The sequence below is a fragment of the Hippocampus bargibanti genome, linkage group LG05 (genome assembly GCF_051943395.1).
Source record: "Hippocampus bargibanti isolate YZ-2025 linkage group LG05, ASM5194339v1, whole genome shotgun sequence".
NCBI classification, from domain to species: Eukaryota; Metazoa; Chordata; class Actinopteri; order Syngnathiformes; family Syngnathidae; genus Hippocampus; species Hippocampus bargibanti.
In genome coordinates, this window is record NC_142738.1 from 3,522,501 (window position 1) to 3,542,547 (window position 20,047).

Consider the following 20,047-nt stretch of genomic DNA (forward strand, 5'->3'; position numbering starts at 1 on the left):
TAATGGATAGATAAATAAATATAACATTAAGTAAACAATAATTATTTTTAAATAAATTATTATTACATAAATAAATACACAAACAAACAAATAAACAAATAAATAAATAAAAAATGAATGCATAAATAAGTTGATTGATGTATCAATAAATAAAAATACAAATTAAATGAAAAATTACAAATTAAAACAAAAAAATACACAAATAACTGCGATGAGATGAGATGAGATAAATAAATAAATATAAAATTAATTAAAAAAATAATTATTTTAATTAAAATTATTATTACATAAATAAATACATAAATAAATAAGTATATATATACAAATAAATAAATAAATAAATAAATAAAGTTATTGATTAATTATTGGATGGATAAATAAATATAAACATTAAAATTGAAAGAATTTAAAAATGTTAAAAATTAAAATAAATACATAAATATCTACATAATAAGCAAACAAATAAATAAATAAACAAATAAACGAACGAACGAATAAATAAATAAATAACGACTCTGCATCTTGTCGAGCAGGTTTTGAGAAATCGGGCGCATCGCATTCTAAGACGGATAGAAAAGAAGCTACAATTATAGCTGCGGTTACGTTATGCATCCAAGAGATGGAGCAATGCTAAAGGTAATACAATACAATGCAATACTGCTTCATAAGCTGGAACAAAGCGCTAACGCGGAAAAAAGGGAAATGTTGCCCCCTTGTGGAAAATAAAAAAAGAACATTGCCAGAAGCCATGGCCAGCGCTTTATCGGCACCCAAGCATGAAAAAACAAAACGGAAATGTCGCTCTATGTCATATTTTCAAATCCCAAATACATTTGTGAATGGGAGTGAATAAGTTAATAGAGGCAGAAAAATGTATTTGTACAAAATTCAGCAAGTTGCACAGTTTTCACTCTGTCTGGTTTCATACCGACTGCGTCTGCCTCATTCGCATGCAACCGGCACGTTATCGAGGGGAGGGGGGGGGACTGTTGTGCCCCATTGAGCTGTGAAGCTGCCACCCATTTATTTCTCAAATGCAGCAGAGAAGCGTCCCGATCGTCTAATAAGACTCATAACAGGCAGCTTTGCTCGCCACAGATCGAGTGGCGAGGAAAGCGAGACTCAGCCTTGAAAATAAATAAATTACCTGCCTGCTTGCTTGTAGCTCACGTCGACTTAGGTTCCGACACCTTGAGAAGTGCACTTGAATACTTTTGAATACAAATGACTGTGTGGATTATTAAAGGACAACCGACGCCTTTGGACAAGTTGTGTCCATAATTTGTAAAATCACTTCAAATGACTTCTCCTGAGCGTAATTTACAAAGATTCCACCGCATATAGCTATATTTTACCTTTTAAGACTTGCGCTGAATATTCAGGAAGTCTTGTTTTCGAGTTGATGATGATGCCAGACGTGACGTCACACAATGCATTTTGGGTACTTTGTGTGGTCTGAAAACCTGGTCTTGATGGCGAAATTAGAAGGAAAAGACATAAATAACGCCATGGTGAATTGTTGTGTGTTGCACCAAGACTACTATTTGATACTAGTTGACACAAATTCCCAGCAGAAAAATCAGCCCATTTCCAATGGAGCTTGGGCGCCATCTTGTGCATTTTCTGGGCGCTACATTGGAGTCCCGATGGCTCGAATTGATACGGAAGGACTTCTTTCATCGATCGCAAACTTTCCTCTTCAGAACTATTTGAATCATATTCATAACTGGATGAGTAACAAGAAAGCATCTTCTCTGAATCTGAAGCCATTGTTTTGATTCTGGAGCAAGGCAGTTTGTGAAGGAGTATCCTGGCGTGACATCGCGAACAAAGGGGCGGGACCTTCTGAAACTCGCAATTTCCGGGGTCATTTTGAAGTAGTTTTGGGACACTTTAACTCATTTTTATTGGTGTTTTGCATTTGACTAAAAATATCAGCCTGCAAATTCTGGGGTATTTTAGATGCTATAAAACGTCTTTCTGATGTCAGTTAGGAAACAAAAAAATGGCAAGAAAAATAAATTAAAAAATGCTCAACAAACCCCCCCTGCCCCCCCTCCTACTCCCGCCACATACGTTTTAAGTGCTGTGTTGCGTCTCTTATCAACATCTGTCATCTTGCTAATTAGAGCCCCAAAAAGACACACATCACTGAGCTTGACGAGTCCAAACAAGACGTGCGACACATAACGGAGAGTCGGGTGGCGGGGGGGGGGGGGGGGGTACACGAATAGACCCTACGATGAAGCTAAGTGAGAGCAAGACAGCGAATCAACTCCAGTTTGTTCGCTAAAGTGTCAGAGAAAACAAGCTGTAAGCGTCTGGCTGATCGTGCCGGCGAGCTGCCCGAACTTGGGTCGATAATGACGTTTCATCTAAAAAAAGAGGCTGTCAAACTCTATTATTATTATTTTTCTGCTCAGGGGCCACTGGAAAATGTATCCCAGAGTGGATCGCTGAAATCGCGTTGTGTAATATTTGTAAAATAGTCATGGAGAACGGGAGATACTATGATGTCAATAAATATATATATATATAAATATCAATAAAGAAAGAATGAAAGAAACAAAGTTGATGTTTTTAGATAGCTCGCTTGCTGATGCTTTCATCGAGTTAGCTAGCTTAAAGTAAGCTTTTTGGTTGCTCGGTAGATAACTAGCTAGATAGCTAGAAGTATCAGCTAGCTAGCTCAAAGCATAAGCTTACTTTTAGCTAGCTAGCTGATACTTCTAGCTATCTAGCTATCTAGCTAGTTATCTACAGAGCAACCAAAAAGCAATCAAATCATAGCTAGCTAGCTGGATAGCTGGATGGATAGCTGGATGGATAGATGGACAGATAGATAAGTTAGCTAGCTAGCTTGCTGACGCTTTCATCGAGTTAGCCAGCTTAAAGGAAGCTTATGCTTTTAACTAGCTAGCTGATACTTTTAGCTATCTAGCTACCTAGCTAGTTATCTACCAAGGAACCAAAAAGCAGTCAAATCATAGCTAGCTAGCTGGATGGATAGGTGGATGGACGATAGATAGATAGATGGATAAGATAGCTAGCTCGCTGATATTTTTAGCTAGCTCGCTTGTTGATGCTTTCATCGAGTTAGCTAGCTAAAAGTAAGCTTATGCTTTTAGCTAGCTAGCTGATACTTCAAGTTATCTAGCTACCTTGCTAGTTATCTGCCGAGCAACCAAAAAGCAGTCAAATCATAGCTAGGTAGCTGGATAGATGGATCGATAGACAGATGGGTAGATAGATGGATAGATTCATAAGTTAGCTAGCTAGCTGACGTTTTCAGCTAGCTAGCCTGCTGATGTTTTCATCGAGTTAGCGAGCTAAAAGTTATCTGATGCTTTTAACTTGCTAGGTAGCTGATGCTTTTAGCTGATCGTTTTAGCTAGCTAGCTGATGTTTTTAGTAAGTAGCTCGATAGCAAGATCGCTAGATAGCTAGCTAGATTGCTAGATAAATAGATAGTTGGCAATTCTGACTGTACATAAATCAATACATAAACAAATAAATACAGAGATAAATAAATAAACAAACCAATGAACACAGATACATAAACATGCAAATAAGCAAGTAAATTAACAAGCAAGCAAAAATAATGAATAAATAAGTCAATAAATAAAAACAAACAAAATAAATTAATAAAATGAACCAATAAATACATAAATAAATAAATACTAAATAAATAAATAAATAAATAAATAAATAAATAAATGAATAAATAAATGCACACATAAATAAATAAATAAATAAATAAATAAATAAATGTACGCCTGGCAAGATGGAGATTTGCAGGAACGGCTGAAAACCCCCCAAAATTGTGCATACGCTTTCATGTAGAACACTGACAGTCATAAGAACAGCGAGGAGGCAATGGGAAAGAGCCAGAAAGTCATAAATCATCCAGCCCTCATCGGGTCAGGCGTGAGGGAATGGGAATGGGGGGTTGGTGGTAATGGGGGTGGGGTAGGACAGCGTCGGCGAACCAACCAACCAACCGCCGTGACCGACTTCTGCTAGCCGAATCAAGGTGCAGTCGGTCACATCCGTAACACCGGCAAAACCGCATCTGCCTCATTTGCATTTACACATTACACCAACCCCGCAGAATCGACAGGGAAGACCGTGCACCTCTGGATTGGTATTCGAGTAGAATACAGCAGGGGGGAAGCAGAGTAGGGGGTATTATCCATATATAAATGAAACTGAGATAAGGTAAACAAAGTGAGGCGTGATTTGGATGCTTCCGAACTTGCTTGTGCAGTGATACATCAGTTTACAAACTTAATTTTGTTCCCATAAAGTGTGTAAATGTCCTCTAGCGACAATTTTGGCCAAATCCAAGGAAACGTTGATCAGCCCAAAGAAGCGACTATAGTTACTTGTCTGTGGTTTCGATTCTAACCACCCGATACAACACAAACTAGTAGTGATCAGAACCCTCCAGCATAGGGCTAAACTAATACCAACTAGCATCGAAGGTAGAGAAAAGGAGTCGAAACATATCAGGAGAGCACTCACTAACTGTGGGTACCCTCAGTGGTCATTCAACAAAAGTCAGAAAGAAAGAATAGGGAATGAAACCAAAAAAATTCTCAAGATACAAAAAGGAGAGGAGTAGCAGTACCTTACATTGCAGGAGTTTCGGAAAAATTACAAAGAGTCCTTTGGCAACACAAAATTCCTTTCAAACCGATAAAGACTTACATAAATAATAAATAATAAATCTTGGTTGGACTGATGTTGGATGGTGAAAAAAAAAAAATAAACATGAACTGATACACATATTTGTAGTCAACAAAAATAAATAAATAAATATATAAATGTCAAAATCGCTTAACGGTAAATTAGGTACTGGTATCTGTCCGTAGATGTTATCGGTTATCCCTACTGGTATCGGACTGGAGAATTTATCGGTTGTCTGTACCGGCGGTTTGGGATGTCATCGTTCATCCATAGTCAAGAGTACATTTTTTATTTGCCGAATATTGAGAATTTCCTCAATATTTACAATCACAAAGGTTTATTTTGAAGCTTATATTAAGAACCATGCTTGCATTGCGAAGTAAACCAAGACACTACTAACGTCTTGTGGACCAAATACTTCAACCCGTACGACATTTGCATAATTACGAAACCTTTGGAGGACGCGACGTTCATTTCTTCCAAAACGAAGCGCCTTGTGCGCACGTCCAAAGTAAACAACAATAATCAAGGCTGGCCCAGGGTTTTGGCAGCATGTCAAGTTGCACAGGCAGGCAGCGGTTGAGCCATCTTTTGTTTGCCGCCTCCGTATCCACTCATAGTGATGCTTTACGCGGGATAACCCCCCCCCCCCCCCACGATCCCACCTCACTCAACACCCCTTCCGTCTAATTAATGCGCGGGGCGGTTGTATAAAACGGCTAATGAGAGCTGTGATCACAGTGGCGTGAAGGCAGGCGCTACGAAGAGAGAAGGCGCCGAAACAGTGGGGGGGGGTTGCTTCACAGTTATTAGCCCGCCACTTGAACACACGGCGGCTCAGAGGCGGTGGAGGTGGGTAGGTGAGCGCTTGGTTGTGTATCAGGCATGCCGCATGAACACACACACACACACCATGTTTAAGCTATTTTGCATTGCATATGAATAGCGACCGGTATGTCTGGAACCGAAAATAAAAAATATGGATGACATACCGAAGCTGTCTTGCATGTCCACTTTGACGATTGTCCTGAATGTACTATTAAAGTGAGTAGCGTAAAAAAAAAAACAGCAACAACCAAAACTATGTCATGTTGTTTCTCCTGATTGGCATATCCTGTAATTCCAATTAAGATTCGCCGCCGTTCGTTCAATTTGTTCAAAAGCCAATTCCGTTGTATGTATAACACAAGTAACTGGTGGCTAAATTTCACCGGTCCCTTGTTAGCTTTGTTGAAATATGTTTTTTTTTACCTCACTAGACAACGTGATACCGTATGGCACCGGTGTCAAAGTCAAGGCCCGCGGGCCAAATCCGGCCCACCACATCATTTTTTTCGGCCCGCAAAAGCAAATCAAACGTGTTAAATTCCATGATGATTGCTAAAATCTGAGCCAAAATTTCATATTTTTCAAAATTTTCACATTTTTGGATGTCATGCAGCTCATGTATTTTGTTTTTCTACTTTCATTCCTTTCATCACTTTGCTGCTGTGAAATGTAAATGTGTAGGAATGTATTTATTTATTTATTTTTATTTATTTATTTTTCTATTCACATCCTTACATTTATTTATTTATTTGTTAATTTATTTATTTTTGTGTGTATTTATTTGTTTTTCTATTCACATCATTGTAAGTATGTATTTACATATTTTGATTTATTTATTTGCTTTTCGATTCACATCCTTATATTTATTTGTTCATTATAAGTGCAATGTGGCAGGAAAATAGAGCATTTGATGTTTTTTTTTTCCAATAAATATTACAAAGTGCAAAAATTAAATTAAATGAATAGAAAATCAGAATTATAAAAATTGAGCTTGAGGAAGACATGTCGCCCCCCCCCCCACTCACACACCCCCTACTGCTTATAGACACACCCGAAACACAATTATCAACCATTCAAGATATGCAAATAGAAATAACATTTCTTTTGAGAAAAGGTGAATTTTGTTCCGGAAGCAAAAGCGGCTTCCTCCACTTAGTACTCCGTGTGCGTGTTTCATTCATCCTCAAGTAAGTGCTTGTAGAACTCACATCTTAACTGCAGGGGTGGATCTATTCGAGTGAGATATTGTCCTATAAAATTCTGTGGAGGGGGGGGGGGGTCCCCAAACACTTTGCCTGATCACTTTGAACACAAAGCAAAACAACTGGCATAACTGACGGATTGTTTCATGCATGCAAGTAAGACTCAAAGTAAGACCACCCCCCCCACCCCAAGTTAAAATCATCACTGTCGTTGCACAAGTGACATTACACACAGAATGAATAAATACATAAATAAATAAATAAATAAATAAAAACATAAATAAATAAATAGACATATAAATAAACAAACACACAAATAAATTAATAAGTAGATAAACAAATACCTAATTAAACAGATAGATTAATTAATTAAATAAATAAATAGATAAATAAACAAACACAAATAAATAAATACACACTTAAATTACTAAATAAATAAATAAGCAAATAAATAAATACAAACAAAAATAAATGAAAAACAAACAAACAAATAAACAAATAAATAAATAAAGTAACTAAATAGACATATAAATAAACAAACACACAAATAAATTAATAAGTAGATAAACAAATACCTAATTAAACAGATAGATTAATTAATTAAATAAATAAATAGATAAATAAACAAACACAAATAAATAAATAGACAATTAAATTACTAAATAAATAAATAAGCAAATAAATAAATACAAACATAAATAAATACATGAAAAACAAACAAACAAATAAATAAAATAATTAAATAGACATATAAATAAACAAACACACAAATAAATTAATAAGTAGATAAACAAATACCTAATTAAACAGATAGATTAATTAATTAAATAAATAAATAGATAAATAAACAAACGCAAATAAATAAATACACAATTAAATTACTAAATAAATAAATACAAACATAAATAAATACATGAAAAACAAACAAACAAATAAATAAATAAAGTAAATAAATAGACATAAATAAACAAACACACAAATAAATTACTAAGTAGATAAACAAATACCTAATTAAACAGAGAAATTAATTAATTAAATAAATAAATACATAGATAAATAGGCATGACAATTTCGCAGGAATGTTCCCGGACGGCTTTGGAGCGATTGTGACTCCATTAAAGAAAAAGTTGCTCCTTCAACACAACCCCTCCGACACCATGAATGAACTATCAGCTCTGATGGCTAGTTGTAAAGAAGACTCGCAATCTTTCTCTTGTTTGATTTCAAGCTGTCAATCATCCCCCCCCCGTCAACAAACAGCAGTCGCTCACCTGTGCAATCTCATACAGCAGCTTATAGTGTTCCTCTCGCTTCTGTAAAGTGCACAGATTGCAGCCCATGATAGTTGCTTTGGGAGCAACGAGCGTCCGGATCTCCACGGTGACGGACACGAAGGGGGGAGAGGGATTGGGGGGCAATCGGCGGTGGGGGGGGTCCACGCCGCGTCGCTTCTCATCCGTCACACCTCGGTTAGCATCTTCTGTGGGAGCTACGCGCAGCTTCAGCATCCGCCGCCGTGTGCCGCGCTGGGCTCGCACGCGCGCTATCACGCCGGAGTTGTGGCTACGCGAGAGACACTCCTCCGTATTTGGGAGGGGGGGTTGGTTATGGGATGACGACGACGCTCATGATTGGAGAGTGGGCGGGGATAAAGCGGGGGAGGAGGCGGAGTCGGAGGGAGCGGGAACCTGATGACGGATTCGCAGTTTGATGGCGAGGCTCTTTTGTGTGAAGAGATTTTCATTGACTTCATTGACTCCGCTGCTTCGTAAGCGCATTATTTCTCGTGGGAGGTCAAACAACCGTAACTCATTCACTTCCATTCGTGCACAAATGCGTCCACTCCAGTGCCAGGGTTTTTGTCATTGTCACTCGAATTCTAAGACCCACAGAATATTGAATTTTAGTACTACATAAACATTCAATTCAGCGTAAGAAACCTTACTCTCTTCTATCGCCAGAAAAAAAAAGAGATAATTCCTAAGTTATATACGTTTGGAGTTATCTGAGCTTGAAATGGGGTCGGCTGTACACAATACTATACTATATAATACATACATATTGATTTGAAATGCTGCTCCTTTGTGGAAAATAAAAAACATTGCCAGACGCCATGGCCAGTGCTTTATCAGCACTCAAGTAGGAAAGAAAGTAGGCGCTCTACGCCATATTTTCAATTCCCGAATGGCATTGAATGAGTTAACGTTCATTGAAAGCAGACATGTTTGTTGTGATTTACGCAAATGTGACTGTTTTTTTTTGTAAATGAGAAACCTTCGACTTTCTTCTTTCATCCCCAAAAAAGGGTTAATTCCTAAATTATTTAAATCTAGAGTTATCTGAGCTTGAAATTGGGACGGCTGTCCAAAATACAATGCAATACATACATATTGGTTTATATAGCGCTGAAGCTGGAACAAAGCGCTAACATGGAAAAAAAGGGTTGCCCCCTTGTGGAAGGGAAAATACATTGACAGAGGTGTGTCCAGCGCTTTATCGGCAGTCGAGCATGAAAAAATAAAACCTGAACACATTCGGGAATGGTGGGTCTACGTCCTATTTTCAATTCTCGTATTTCTTCTTTCATCAGAAAAAAAAGTTAATTCCTAAGTTATATGGGTCTGGAGTTATATGAGTTTGAAATGAGGGCGGCTGTCCAAAATACAATGCAATACATGCATATTGGTTTATACGGCGCTTTAAAAACAGCTGAAGATGGAACAAAGCGCTAACATGCACAAAAGGCAAGTAATTCATCATGAATCAATCCATGGCGAAGCCTCTTTGCTAACGAGCAATAATTGCTAACAAATTGGCCTGGCGGCCATCTTTGAAGAGAGTAGACGAACGAGCGCTCATCAGCTGGGAGCTAGCGGGCATCTGGTCCTCCCAGGGGGGACGCCCGTAATCCGATTTTCTGGGCTTTAATTTTGCTCGACTGCCTGGAGTGGAGCCAAAACAGAAAGCGACATCACACGGCTAGCGCTATTATGGCTAATACCATCTAGCGCTTTTGCTCCATCAGCCGTATAAAAACGTCCTCAAGAATCAACCAGGAGAGAGGGGAGAGATTTCTGCTGTTGCTAGGCAATCAGAAAGCCCAAAAAGTGACATGAGCAAGGGGGGGGGGGGGGGTGAACCTGGAAAATGGAACGAGGATTTCTTAATTAGCTATCGAGCTAGCTATCTGGCTATCTAGCTGGCTACCTACCTAACTATCACGCTGGCTACCTAGTTAAATATCTATTTGCGATCTATTAACTATCTAACTAGCTGGCTAGCTATCTATGAGCAATCTATTTGCTATCTAACTAGCTAGCTAGCTATCTCTGAGCTATCTATTAGCTAGCTAGCTAAATTTCTATCTATTTGAGTTATTCCGGGTTAAGTGAACGCTGGCGCATGTGGCTGCCGCTGCTCACCCACAGAAAAAACAGATCTTGTGACTGTGAAGTGACCTTGAGAGTTTTGAAAGACACTTATAAATGAAATTTATTATTATTATTATTATTATTATTATTATTATTATTATTACAAGGAATTTTCTTTGTTAGAACACGCTGCACTAGTATCATCATAAAAAAAAATGCAAAAAGCTCTATAAAGTTATATTTGGGTAACTGTTTAGAGTGTTAATGGCTCGCTCAACCCGGAAGTAACTCAAAGAGATAGAAATCTAGCTAGCTAATAGATAGCTATTAGATAGCTACATAGCAAATAGATAGCCAGCTAGATAGCTAGCCAGCCCGCTAGACAGCGAATATATAGCTATTAGATAGTCATTAGATAGCTAGCCAAATAGCCAGCTAAATAGCTAATAGATAGCTAGTCAGATAGCCATGCAGCCAGCTAATAGATAGCAAATAAATAGCTCGGTAGCGAGCTAGATAACTTTAAGTGTGACTTCATGACCAAAACGTGAGTACAACTCGCTGTACTTTTGTGTCTTTAGTAAGTTGTGGCTCATGTTCATGTGCTCGTTAGCCACACTAGCCCGCTAGCATCAAGTGACCTTGTGTGGTCTACATACTTGGCCAATAAAAATGATTCTGATTCAGTGGAAAATGTCGGTGCTGTTGGACAGTCTGCGACTGGAGGAGTGCATGGCCTGAGTAGCATCCGCGCTGCGCGCCGATGCAAGTGCGGAACTGCCACGGCTTGGAATTGAAGCGGATTTGCAGTACGTAGGGCAGGAGATGTGAGACAATGTATTTTCATCAATGGATGCTTACAGCTTCATGTTTGATTTCAACATTTAGCTTGTAGCAGACGTGCACATTCCACCATGACGTCTCTGATCCATTGGTGAAAAGGATGCTTTGATCCTCTCCTCTTTCATCTAGAACTGCTTAATGCAACAAAGAGGGTGCAGAAAGTGCTGAAGATTGAATGACTGTATCTTCGTCTTGTTATATATATATTTTTTTTGTTGTTGTTCTTTTGAATTCAAGATGGCGCCGCGAGAGTGGCTGCCTTTACAGCAGCTCCTGCATTTGGTTTTCTACTTCTTCCTTTCCTTTCCCCATTATGGGGCTATTAAAGTCTTTCTGATTCTGATTCAGGCAACAAAGAGGGTGCAGAAAGTGCTTAAGATTGAATGACTGTCTGCCTTTACAACAGCTCCCGTATTCTGTTTTTCTACTTCTTCCTTTCCTTTCATCGCTTTGCTACTGTGAAATGTCAAATGTATCCACTGTGAGGCTAATCCAATCCAATTGCAATCAAGGCTTTTTAGCCAGGTGTTAGCTAGGTCGTTGTTGCGGACACTCGGGGTCAAATCCAATGTGCTCTCAACACAGGAAAAAAAGAAATAGAAGAGCAACCAGAATGCGCTGACAATGGCCATTATTAGCCAACGCGGAGAAACGAGCATTCCAATGTGACGCGGCAATCAGTGAGCCCTGAGGTTAAGACGTTCATCAGTCACCCAAATGGCCCATCTCATCATCCGCCAAGCGAGACCGATACAGTAGCCCTCTGCCTGCGGTCAAGCAGCGCCACTGGAATGATTGATGCACTTTGGGAAAATGGATCGGAACTGAGAAAAGCGCTTCTTGGACACTTTGCGGCGAAAGGTTTTACATGGTCGAATTCTACATCTGGTGCGATCTAACTATCCAGGAGTGTTCAATCATTTTATTGATGATTTTATGTTACAGTAAAGTCTCGTTATATCGATATCGGATATATCGATAGTCCCGGTTATATCGATACTATTTCTATGCACGCACGGAGAAAATGACATGCAAACAGGGTCGGATATATCGATAGTCCCGGTTATATCGATATTTTTTCGGACTCCCTTGAATATCGATATAACGAGACTTTACTGTATTTTATTTCCCCCGATTGATTTTTAGCGTAATGACGTCAGTTTGTCTTAAAGGACAACCGACACCATTTTTTTTTTTTTTTGGTTTCGTGTCTTTATTGCGCAGATTTGTTTCAGTGCCATTCTCGAATTTGTTCGAGTTTGTTTTTTTTTCCTACTTGGGTGCCGATAAAGCACTGGCCGTGGCCTCTAGCAATGTGTTTATTTCACACAAAGGGGAAGCATTTCAAATCAACTCCACTCCACTGTGAGACTAATAAAGGCATATCCAATCCAATCAATCCAATCAATCCAATCAATATGTATGTTTTATACAGTATTGTATTTTGTACAGACGACCCCATTTGAAGCTCAGAAAACTCCAGAGACATATAATTTAGGAATTCACTTTTTTGGGGGATGAAAGAAGTCTAAGCGCTAACATAGGAAAAAAAAGGGAAATGCTGTCCCCTTGTGGAAATTAAAAAAACATTGCTAGAGGCCATGGCTAGCGCTTTATCTGCACCCAAGCATGAAAAAATCCTAAACAAATTTGGGAATTTATGTCATGTTTACAATGCCTGAATAAATTTGTGAATGGCAGTGAGTAATGAGTAAAAAGTCAAATGACCGTCATTTTTCTTATTTACAGTAAAGTCTCGTTACATCGATATTCAAGGGAGTCCGAAAAAATATCGATATAACCGGGACAATCGATATATCCGACCCTGTGCGCATGTAATTTTCTCCGTGCGTGCATAGAAATAGTATTGATATAACCAGGACTATCGATATATCCGATATCGATATAATGAGACTTTATTGTATTTATTTTTGCATGTTACAAAACTCTCATTTACTATGTAATAACCTAATTGTAACATGTTATTTGTGACATATTCCGGGTAGAATGAACGCTGGCACGAATGGCTGCCACTGCTCACCCGCACAAAAAAAAAATCCTGTGTCTGTAAAGTGACCTTGAGAGTGTTGAAAGGCGCTTAGAAATTAAATGTATTATTATTATTATTATTATTATTATTATTATTATTATTATTATTATTATTATTATTATTGAATTTTGTACAGCCGGCTCCATTTCAAGCTCAGATAACTCCAGACCCATATAACTTAGGAATTAACTATTTTTTTTCAGACGAAAGAAGAAAGTCTAAGGTTTCTTACGCTGAATTGAATGTTTATGTCGTCCTAAAACTCAATATTCTGTGGGTCCTGCGATTTGAGTGAAAATGACAAAAACCCTGGCACTGAAGTGGGTTTTGTCTTCTTTCACTATCCATGTAAAACGTTTTCCCAGAAGAGTTCAAGCTATTCTGTCCGGCTCCATTGTTTCTCATCGGTTTCCAATTAGTTTACAAAAAGTGCTAACTTTTTTACGTCTTTTCTTGAATGCAACGCGGCGTTCTACCGGCTCGCGACCGCGCATATCTGCGGAGCTGCCGTTTTACGGCGTCACTCTAGCCGCATTTCCACACTTGGTTGAAGGTTATACCTTGAGGTTTTTAAGGGAGCTTAAATATCAGTTTGTCAGAAAAGCAATTGAAGAGCTGCTCAAAATACAGCCATCACAGCCAGGACGACGGATCGGCTCGTCGGGCCTTGTGAGATGTGAGGAGGCCCATTAACTGCGGGAATGAACACGGTAGCGGACTTGTTTCTACCTGAGCGGGCAAAAAGGGCTGTCCAGTTGATGAACGACCGGTGGGGACTGGGAAAGGACACCGAGGAGACTGGAAGGCCGTTGATATAAATTTGATATCAACCATAGAAGCGCAGACAGTCGATTAATTGAAGTGTTTTAAACTTAATAAAATAAATGAGACCCCTCGTACTCCGGGATCTCTGTGGGAACTTAAAGGACAACCGACATCACTTTTTTGTTTCCTAACTGACATCAGAAAAACGTTTTATAGCATCTAAAATACCCAAAACACGCAGGATGATATTTTTAGTCAAATGCAAAACACCAATAAAAATGACTTAAAGTGTCTAAAAATTACTTCAAATTGAAACCGGAAATGGCCAGTTTCAGAAGGTCCCGCCCCCTTGTTCATGGCGTCACCCCGAGACGTCTTGCCTTGATATGATTCAAATAGTTCTGAGGAGGAAAGCATACATGTTTGCAATCGATTAAAGAATTTATTCTGTGCCATTTTGAGGCAATGGGGGATGGAGCACTAAAAAAGAGGCAGAAAATGGCGAAAAAGCTCCATGTAAAGAATTAATCAGCCCATTTCCACAAACTGATTAATTCCTTACACGGAGCTTTGTCGCCCTCTTCTGCCTCTTTTTGGTGCTACATGAAGTTTTCAGACCAAACAAGTACAGCAAAACGCATTGACGTGATCGAAGGACTCCTACAATGTGTCTTTTTTCGGTCAGGGGCGTTCCTTCAGTGACGTAGGGTGAGGACTCGTCACCAACTCAAAAACAAGACTTGCGGAATATTCAGCGCAAGTCTTAAAACGTAAAAAATAGCTATATGCGGTGCATTCTTTGTAAAATACGCAGTAGAAGTCATTTGAAGCTATTTTACAAATCATGGACACAACTTGTCCGGAGACGTCCTTAAAATTGTCCTTTAAATGGGCCTTGGCTCCCAGGTTGCTTAAATCCTGATTAAAACAAACAAACAAACTAACAAACAAACACACACAGACAGACAGTGTTTTGTAAACTGACTAGCATATGGCAGCTAACTGCTGGACCAACTTAAAAAGCTAACAACATTCTTCGCTTGTTGTCATAAGAAAAAGACGGGAGTCAAAAATCCAATTCAGTATCGTAAAAGTCCGATCAATCTATTGGTGGTGCCAGGGGAGGGGGTAGGGTTTCTAAATATACAAAAATAAAATCAGCAACAATTGCTGAACGTGATGTCATAGAAGAAATATAGAAGAGATACAGTAAAGTCTCGTTATATCGATATCGGATATATCGATAGTCCCGGTTATATCGATACTATTTCTATGCACGCACGGAGAAAATTACATGCAAACAGGGTCTGATATATCGATAGTCCCGGTTATATCGATATTTTTTCGGACTCCCTTGAATAGCGATATAACGAGACTTTACTGTATATTGTTATGTTGTTTCCGCTAAAATAAATACATATATATTTTGTTTTTCTCACCCTTTAGAGGCGATCCAGAATTTTTTTTATTTATTCATATATTTATTGAGAGCTGAAGAAACCTTTTTCTATCTATCTATCTATCTATCTATCTATCTATCTATCTATCTATCTATCTATCTATCTGACGGTTATCCGAGTCCACCGGCATCCTCCCCAGAAACTTTTTTTTCCCACCCATTACATCAACTAACGAGCCAGGCCATGGCTGAGAAGCCACATTTTGTAAAGCAGAACGAGATCAAAATCGCATTTTAATGGATGCAAAGCTCCAGATTAGGACAGTTGAGTGCGGCTCATCACACGCTGACGGAAGAAAGACATCTTTATCCCGATGCTAGCTTTCGGTCACCAAGGCAACAGGGTAGGTAGCACCTTTATCGTGTGGGAAACGTTAAGAGAAATGCATTCCAAGTTGTGATCCCGAGAACGCAAGGTGAGATTTTGACACACCAAACTGATCACCCTGCTGTCTGCTCATACTCGCTCGGTTCTGATTCGGGGGCAATTAAACATGTACAGTGATACCTCGGTTTACGAACCCCTTGGCTTACGAACATTTTGGTTTACAAACTTTAAATTTATGAAAATTTTACCTTGGCATACGAACTATATTTCGGGATACACACAGAGATGCCACAATGAGTGATGTGTTGTTATGAGCCCGTTCTCCTAAAAGAAAACGGCAGCCGGCTTGTTTTGGTCCTCTATTCCCCGCCCCCAGTCGTCGGTTAAAGCCACGTGATTGGTCAATAACGCAGCAGAGAGGTGGGGGGTTTACAGACAGAGAGAGAGTGAAGCCATTCTCCAAAAAAGAAAATGGCTGCTGACATATTTTTTGTCCTCTATTCCCCGCCCCCAGTCTTCGGTTAAAGTCACGTGATTGCTCAAGAACGCATCAGTGAGGGGAGGTGGTTTAAACGTTAAAGAGACAGGCAGACGACAGAGAGATGGTGAGAAAATGGATAGAAAACAGTGAAATTTGGACTTGTTGCAACTTTGAAAACTGTGAAAACTTTCAAAGGCAGAGTGTAGACTGCAAGGTTAAAATTACCATCAATCAGGCTCCACAAATAACCCGCACAAGCCATCAGTACACTTGATGCAAAAAGCTATCAACCCAGCTAAACAGAACACAATTGATGAGGAACTAGATAAAATTATAGCAGAGAAATCACCTAGAATCATTCCTCAAGATGGTGAAAGAAGAAGGCTACGTTCCTCATCAAGTGTTTAATGTTGATGAAATCGGCCACTCCATTCCATCAAGCCATCAACGACCATCACAAAGGTAAATAAAATGACTTTAATATACAGTACAGTTTATTTCTTTAATTATAACACCATAGCATATTTATTATACATAAAATAAGGTATATTTTGTGTAGTTTTAAGGCTTAGAAAATTAGAAAGTAGAAAGTTATGGGGACCTCGGAACGGATTATTCTCATTTTAATGTTTTCCTATGGGAAATTAATTTTTGGGATACACACTTTTCACTTTACACACTCTGTCTGGGAACCAATTAAGTTCGTAAGCCAAGGTATCACTGTACCTGTCAGTGGATAACGTTTCTCGGGTAGCCGGTCCGATAATGGTCGGTCCGGCTGTGTCGACATGCAAAGCGTACAGGTGGAGGCTTCAAAGCGAACGGCTGGTGGTCGCAAACGGCGGGGGAAGCCGACCAAAACATCTCGCTGGGAGACGATAAATTATTAACTGCATCTTTAATTCATGTGGGAACATGGCCGAGGATATTAATAGCACATTGGGTTATGTAGCTTTGCATGATAAATTACCCGCTGTCGCTTTTCAGGCAATCTGCATTGTTTTGTATGAAAATAAATAAATAAATACACAAATTAAAAAATCAGTGTTTTTGATTTCCAAGCCAATTATCGTTCTATTAAACCTCCGACTGCGGAAAGGGAATGTGTTACGGAAAAAAAAAAATAACTTTTTATATTGTGCAATACAATACGGTATTTGGGTCTGTGGAGTGCCTCACCACCTGTCAAGTGCGAAATTAAACACCCATTTTTTTTTGTCTGCCTGTTTCTGAAAATTATTGATTAAATTAGGCAGTGGTTTTCACAGCTTTTCAAGGTGAGTGCGCTTCCGGCTAAAGAAAAGATGCTATCAAGTTAGACTTTTAACTCATTCACTGCCATTTATGATTGTATTTATGTTAGAAAACAATTTCTATGTTTAGGTAAGATCCGACTTACGAGCGAATTCCGTTCCGACCAAACGGTCGTAAGTCAAAATGGTCGTAAGTCGAAATCCATTCAAAATGTTGAACAGAGACTCAGAGGCTAAATGACTTACAAACTCCCCCTCTTAAAATGTTAAAATTAGGGTCTGGAGGTCGTGGTCGTAAGTACGAGTGGTCGTAAGTCGGGCAGATCGTAAATCGGATGTTACCTGTATTGATTTGTATTTTGGACAGCCACCCTCATTTCAATCTCATATAACTCCACACCCATATCATTTAAGAATTAACAGTTTTTTTCTGATGAAAGAAGAGAGTCTAAGGTTTCTTATGCTGCATTGAATGTTTATGTAGTCCGAACACTCCATATTCTGTGGATTCCGGAATTCAACTGAAAAGAGTTAATTAATAAATTATATGGGTCTGGAGTTATATGAGCTTGAAATGAGGGCGGCTGTACAATGCAATACATACATATTGGTTGAAATAATAATAATACCTTTCATTTATAAGCGCCTTTCAAAACTTTCAAGGCCACTTTACAGTCACAGGATATTTTTTTCTGCCGGTGAGCAGCGGCAGCCACACGCGCCAGCGTTCACTCAACCCGGAAGTAACATAAAGTTAAAAAAAAGTAAATAAATAATATGACAACACCAACACAAATAGTTAATAGCTAGCTATATAGCTAATAGATAGCTAGCTAGATAGCCAGCCAGCTAGCTAGTTAACCATCCAGCCAGATAGCCAGCTAGCTAGCTACATAGCCAGATAGCTAGCCAGATAGCTAGCTTAGTTACAAACCGGGCTTGCATTTTGCATGCTTTATTTTGTAGCGCTTTAAAAACAGCTGAAGCAGGAACAAAGCATTAACATGTAAAAAATGGAAATGGTTTCCCCTTGTGGTAATGAAAAAAACATTGTCAGAGGCCATGGCCAGCGCTTAATCGGCACCTGAGCCTGAAAAAACAAACCCCAAACATATCTGGGAATGGCGCTCTACGTCATATTTTTAATTCCCAAATAAATTCGTGAATGAGTTAAAAGTTAAATGACTGTCATTTTTATTATTTACTTAGTTTTACATTATACACAACTGTCATTGATTGTGTAGTAACCTAATTATAACATGTCATTTGTGACATATTTTGATGTATTTTTATGATTTATTTAAGGGAGGTTGGAACTGATTAGGGGATTTACATGGAAAACGCGTCTTGACTTCCAACATTTTCTGGTTAAGAAATTTATTCCAGAACATACAGTAAAGTCTCGTTATATCGATATCGGATATATCAATAGTCCCGGTTATATCGATACTATTTCTATGCACGCACGGAGAAAATTACATGCAAACAGGGTCGGATATATCGATAGTCCTGGTTATATCGATATTTTTTCGGACTCCCTTGAATATCGATATAACGAGACTTTACTGTATTACATTTTGTCAGTACAAGTACCACTGCACTATATCATTGTCTTTCAATCTCTATAATAGATTCAGGCTAAATAAAATCAGAATTTGTTTTATGAGGTTTTTAAGGATGATCTCAAGATGTGTTTGAAAGAAACACACACACACACACACACACACACACACACACACACACACACACACACACACACAAATATTGGTGTTGGATTTACAGCGAGCGCGACATGAGCTGGAGGGCTTGAGGCATATGTTGGCGTCACGGACCATTTGACAGCAGAAGAGGCTCCTCTGGTGCATCCAGTGTTTTATGGCGACTTTATGTGATGCATTATGCTCATGTTGGGATGATTAAGTTGATTCTTTTGAAACATTCCGTGTTTGGAAACGTCGCTGGGGTTGACGTTTTACATTTGTTGCGAGCGGCGTGCTTGACGACCTTGCTTAACTAACGCGTGAAATCCGATGACGGAAAATCCGGACGATGTTGTTTTTGATACAAGGACGTCCAAGATGGCGCCCGAGTAGGCAGCCATCTTGGCTCTCATGAGCCTTGTTTTTTTTTATTTTTGTGTTTTATTTTGTCACTTTGTGTTGTTTTGCGCCATGTGGAACGAATACAGATTGTTTTTCAGCATTTTTTTTGTCCACAACATTCATCAAAGAGGAGATTGTGCTGAGCGGTTGCGCCTGTTCAGCATAAGCCAGCACAGTTTTTGATTTGGGAGGAATGGCAATGCCACTTGACTGTCATTGCTGGACACGTCTGGGGCGATTGTGTTTTTTTTTTTGTGTGCCTGTAATAGGCAGCATTTTCACAGCCCCGCGTCAAGAGCGTCAGCGCAGAGCGCCGATGCGCATGTACAAATGTCGCGGCTTGGAATTGAAGCGGATTTACGATGTGAGACAATGTCTTCTCGTCAATAGATGCTACAGCTTAGTGTTTGCATTCAACATTTAGCTTGTAGCAGCGCAGAGCGGCAATGCGCATGTAGAAACGTCGCGGCTTGGAATCGAAGCGGATTTACATGGGACAGAAAATGTGAGACAGTCTTTTCAATCGATGCTACGATCAATCGATTCGTGTTTGCTTTCACCATTTAATTTGTAGCAGACGTGTGCACATTTCAACATGACATCCCTGATCCACTGGTGAAAAGGAGGATTTGATTTTCTCCTCTTTCATCTAAAACTGCTTGATACAACAAAGACG

General features: G+C 39.1%; 1 protein-coding gene across 2 annotated transcripts in view; it reads right to left on the reverse strand.

Moving 5' to 3' along the window:
- Positions 1–20,047, reverse strand: part of LOC148897536 (PDZ domain-containing RING finger protein 4) — a 131,551-nt gene that overhangs the window by 46,143 nt on the left and 65,361 nt on the right. The window contains exon 1 of one of the 2 annotated variants that reach the window (XM_088995837.1): positions 7,991–8,254. The exons of the other annotated variant lie outside the window; for it this stretch is intronic. Within the exon in view, the coding sequence (XP_088851963.1) occupies positions 7,991–8,227 (237 nt within the window). The 5' untranslated portion in view covers positions 8,228–8,254. Of the gene's footprint in view, positions 1–7,990; positions 8,255–20,047 lie in introns of those variants that run through there. 2 annotated transcript variants of the gene reach the window in all.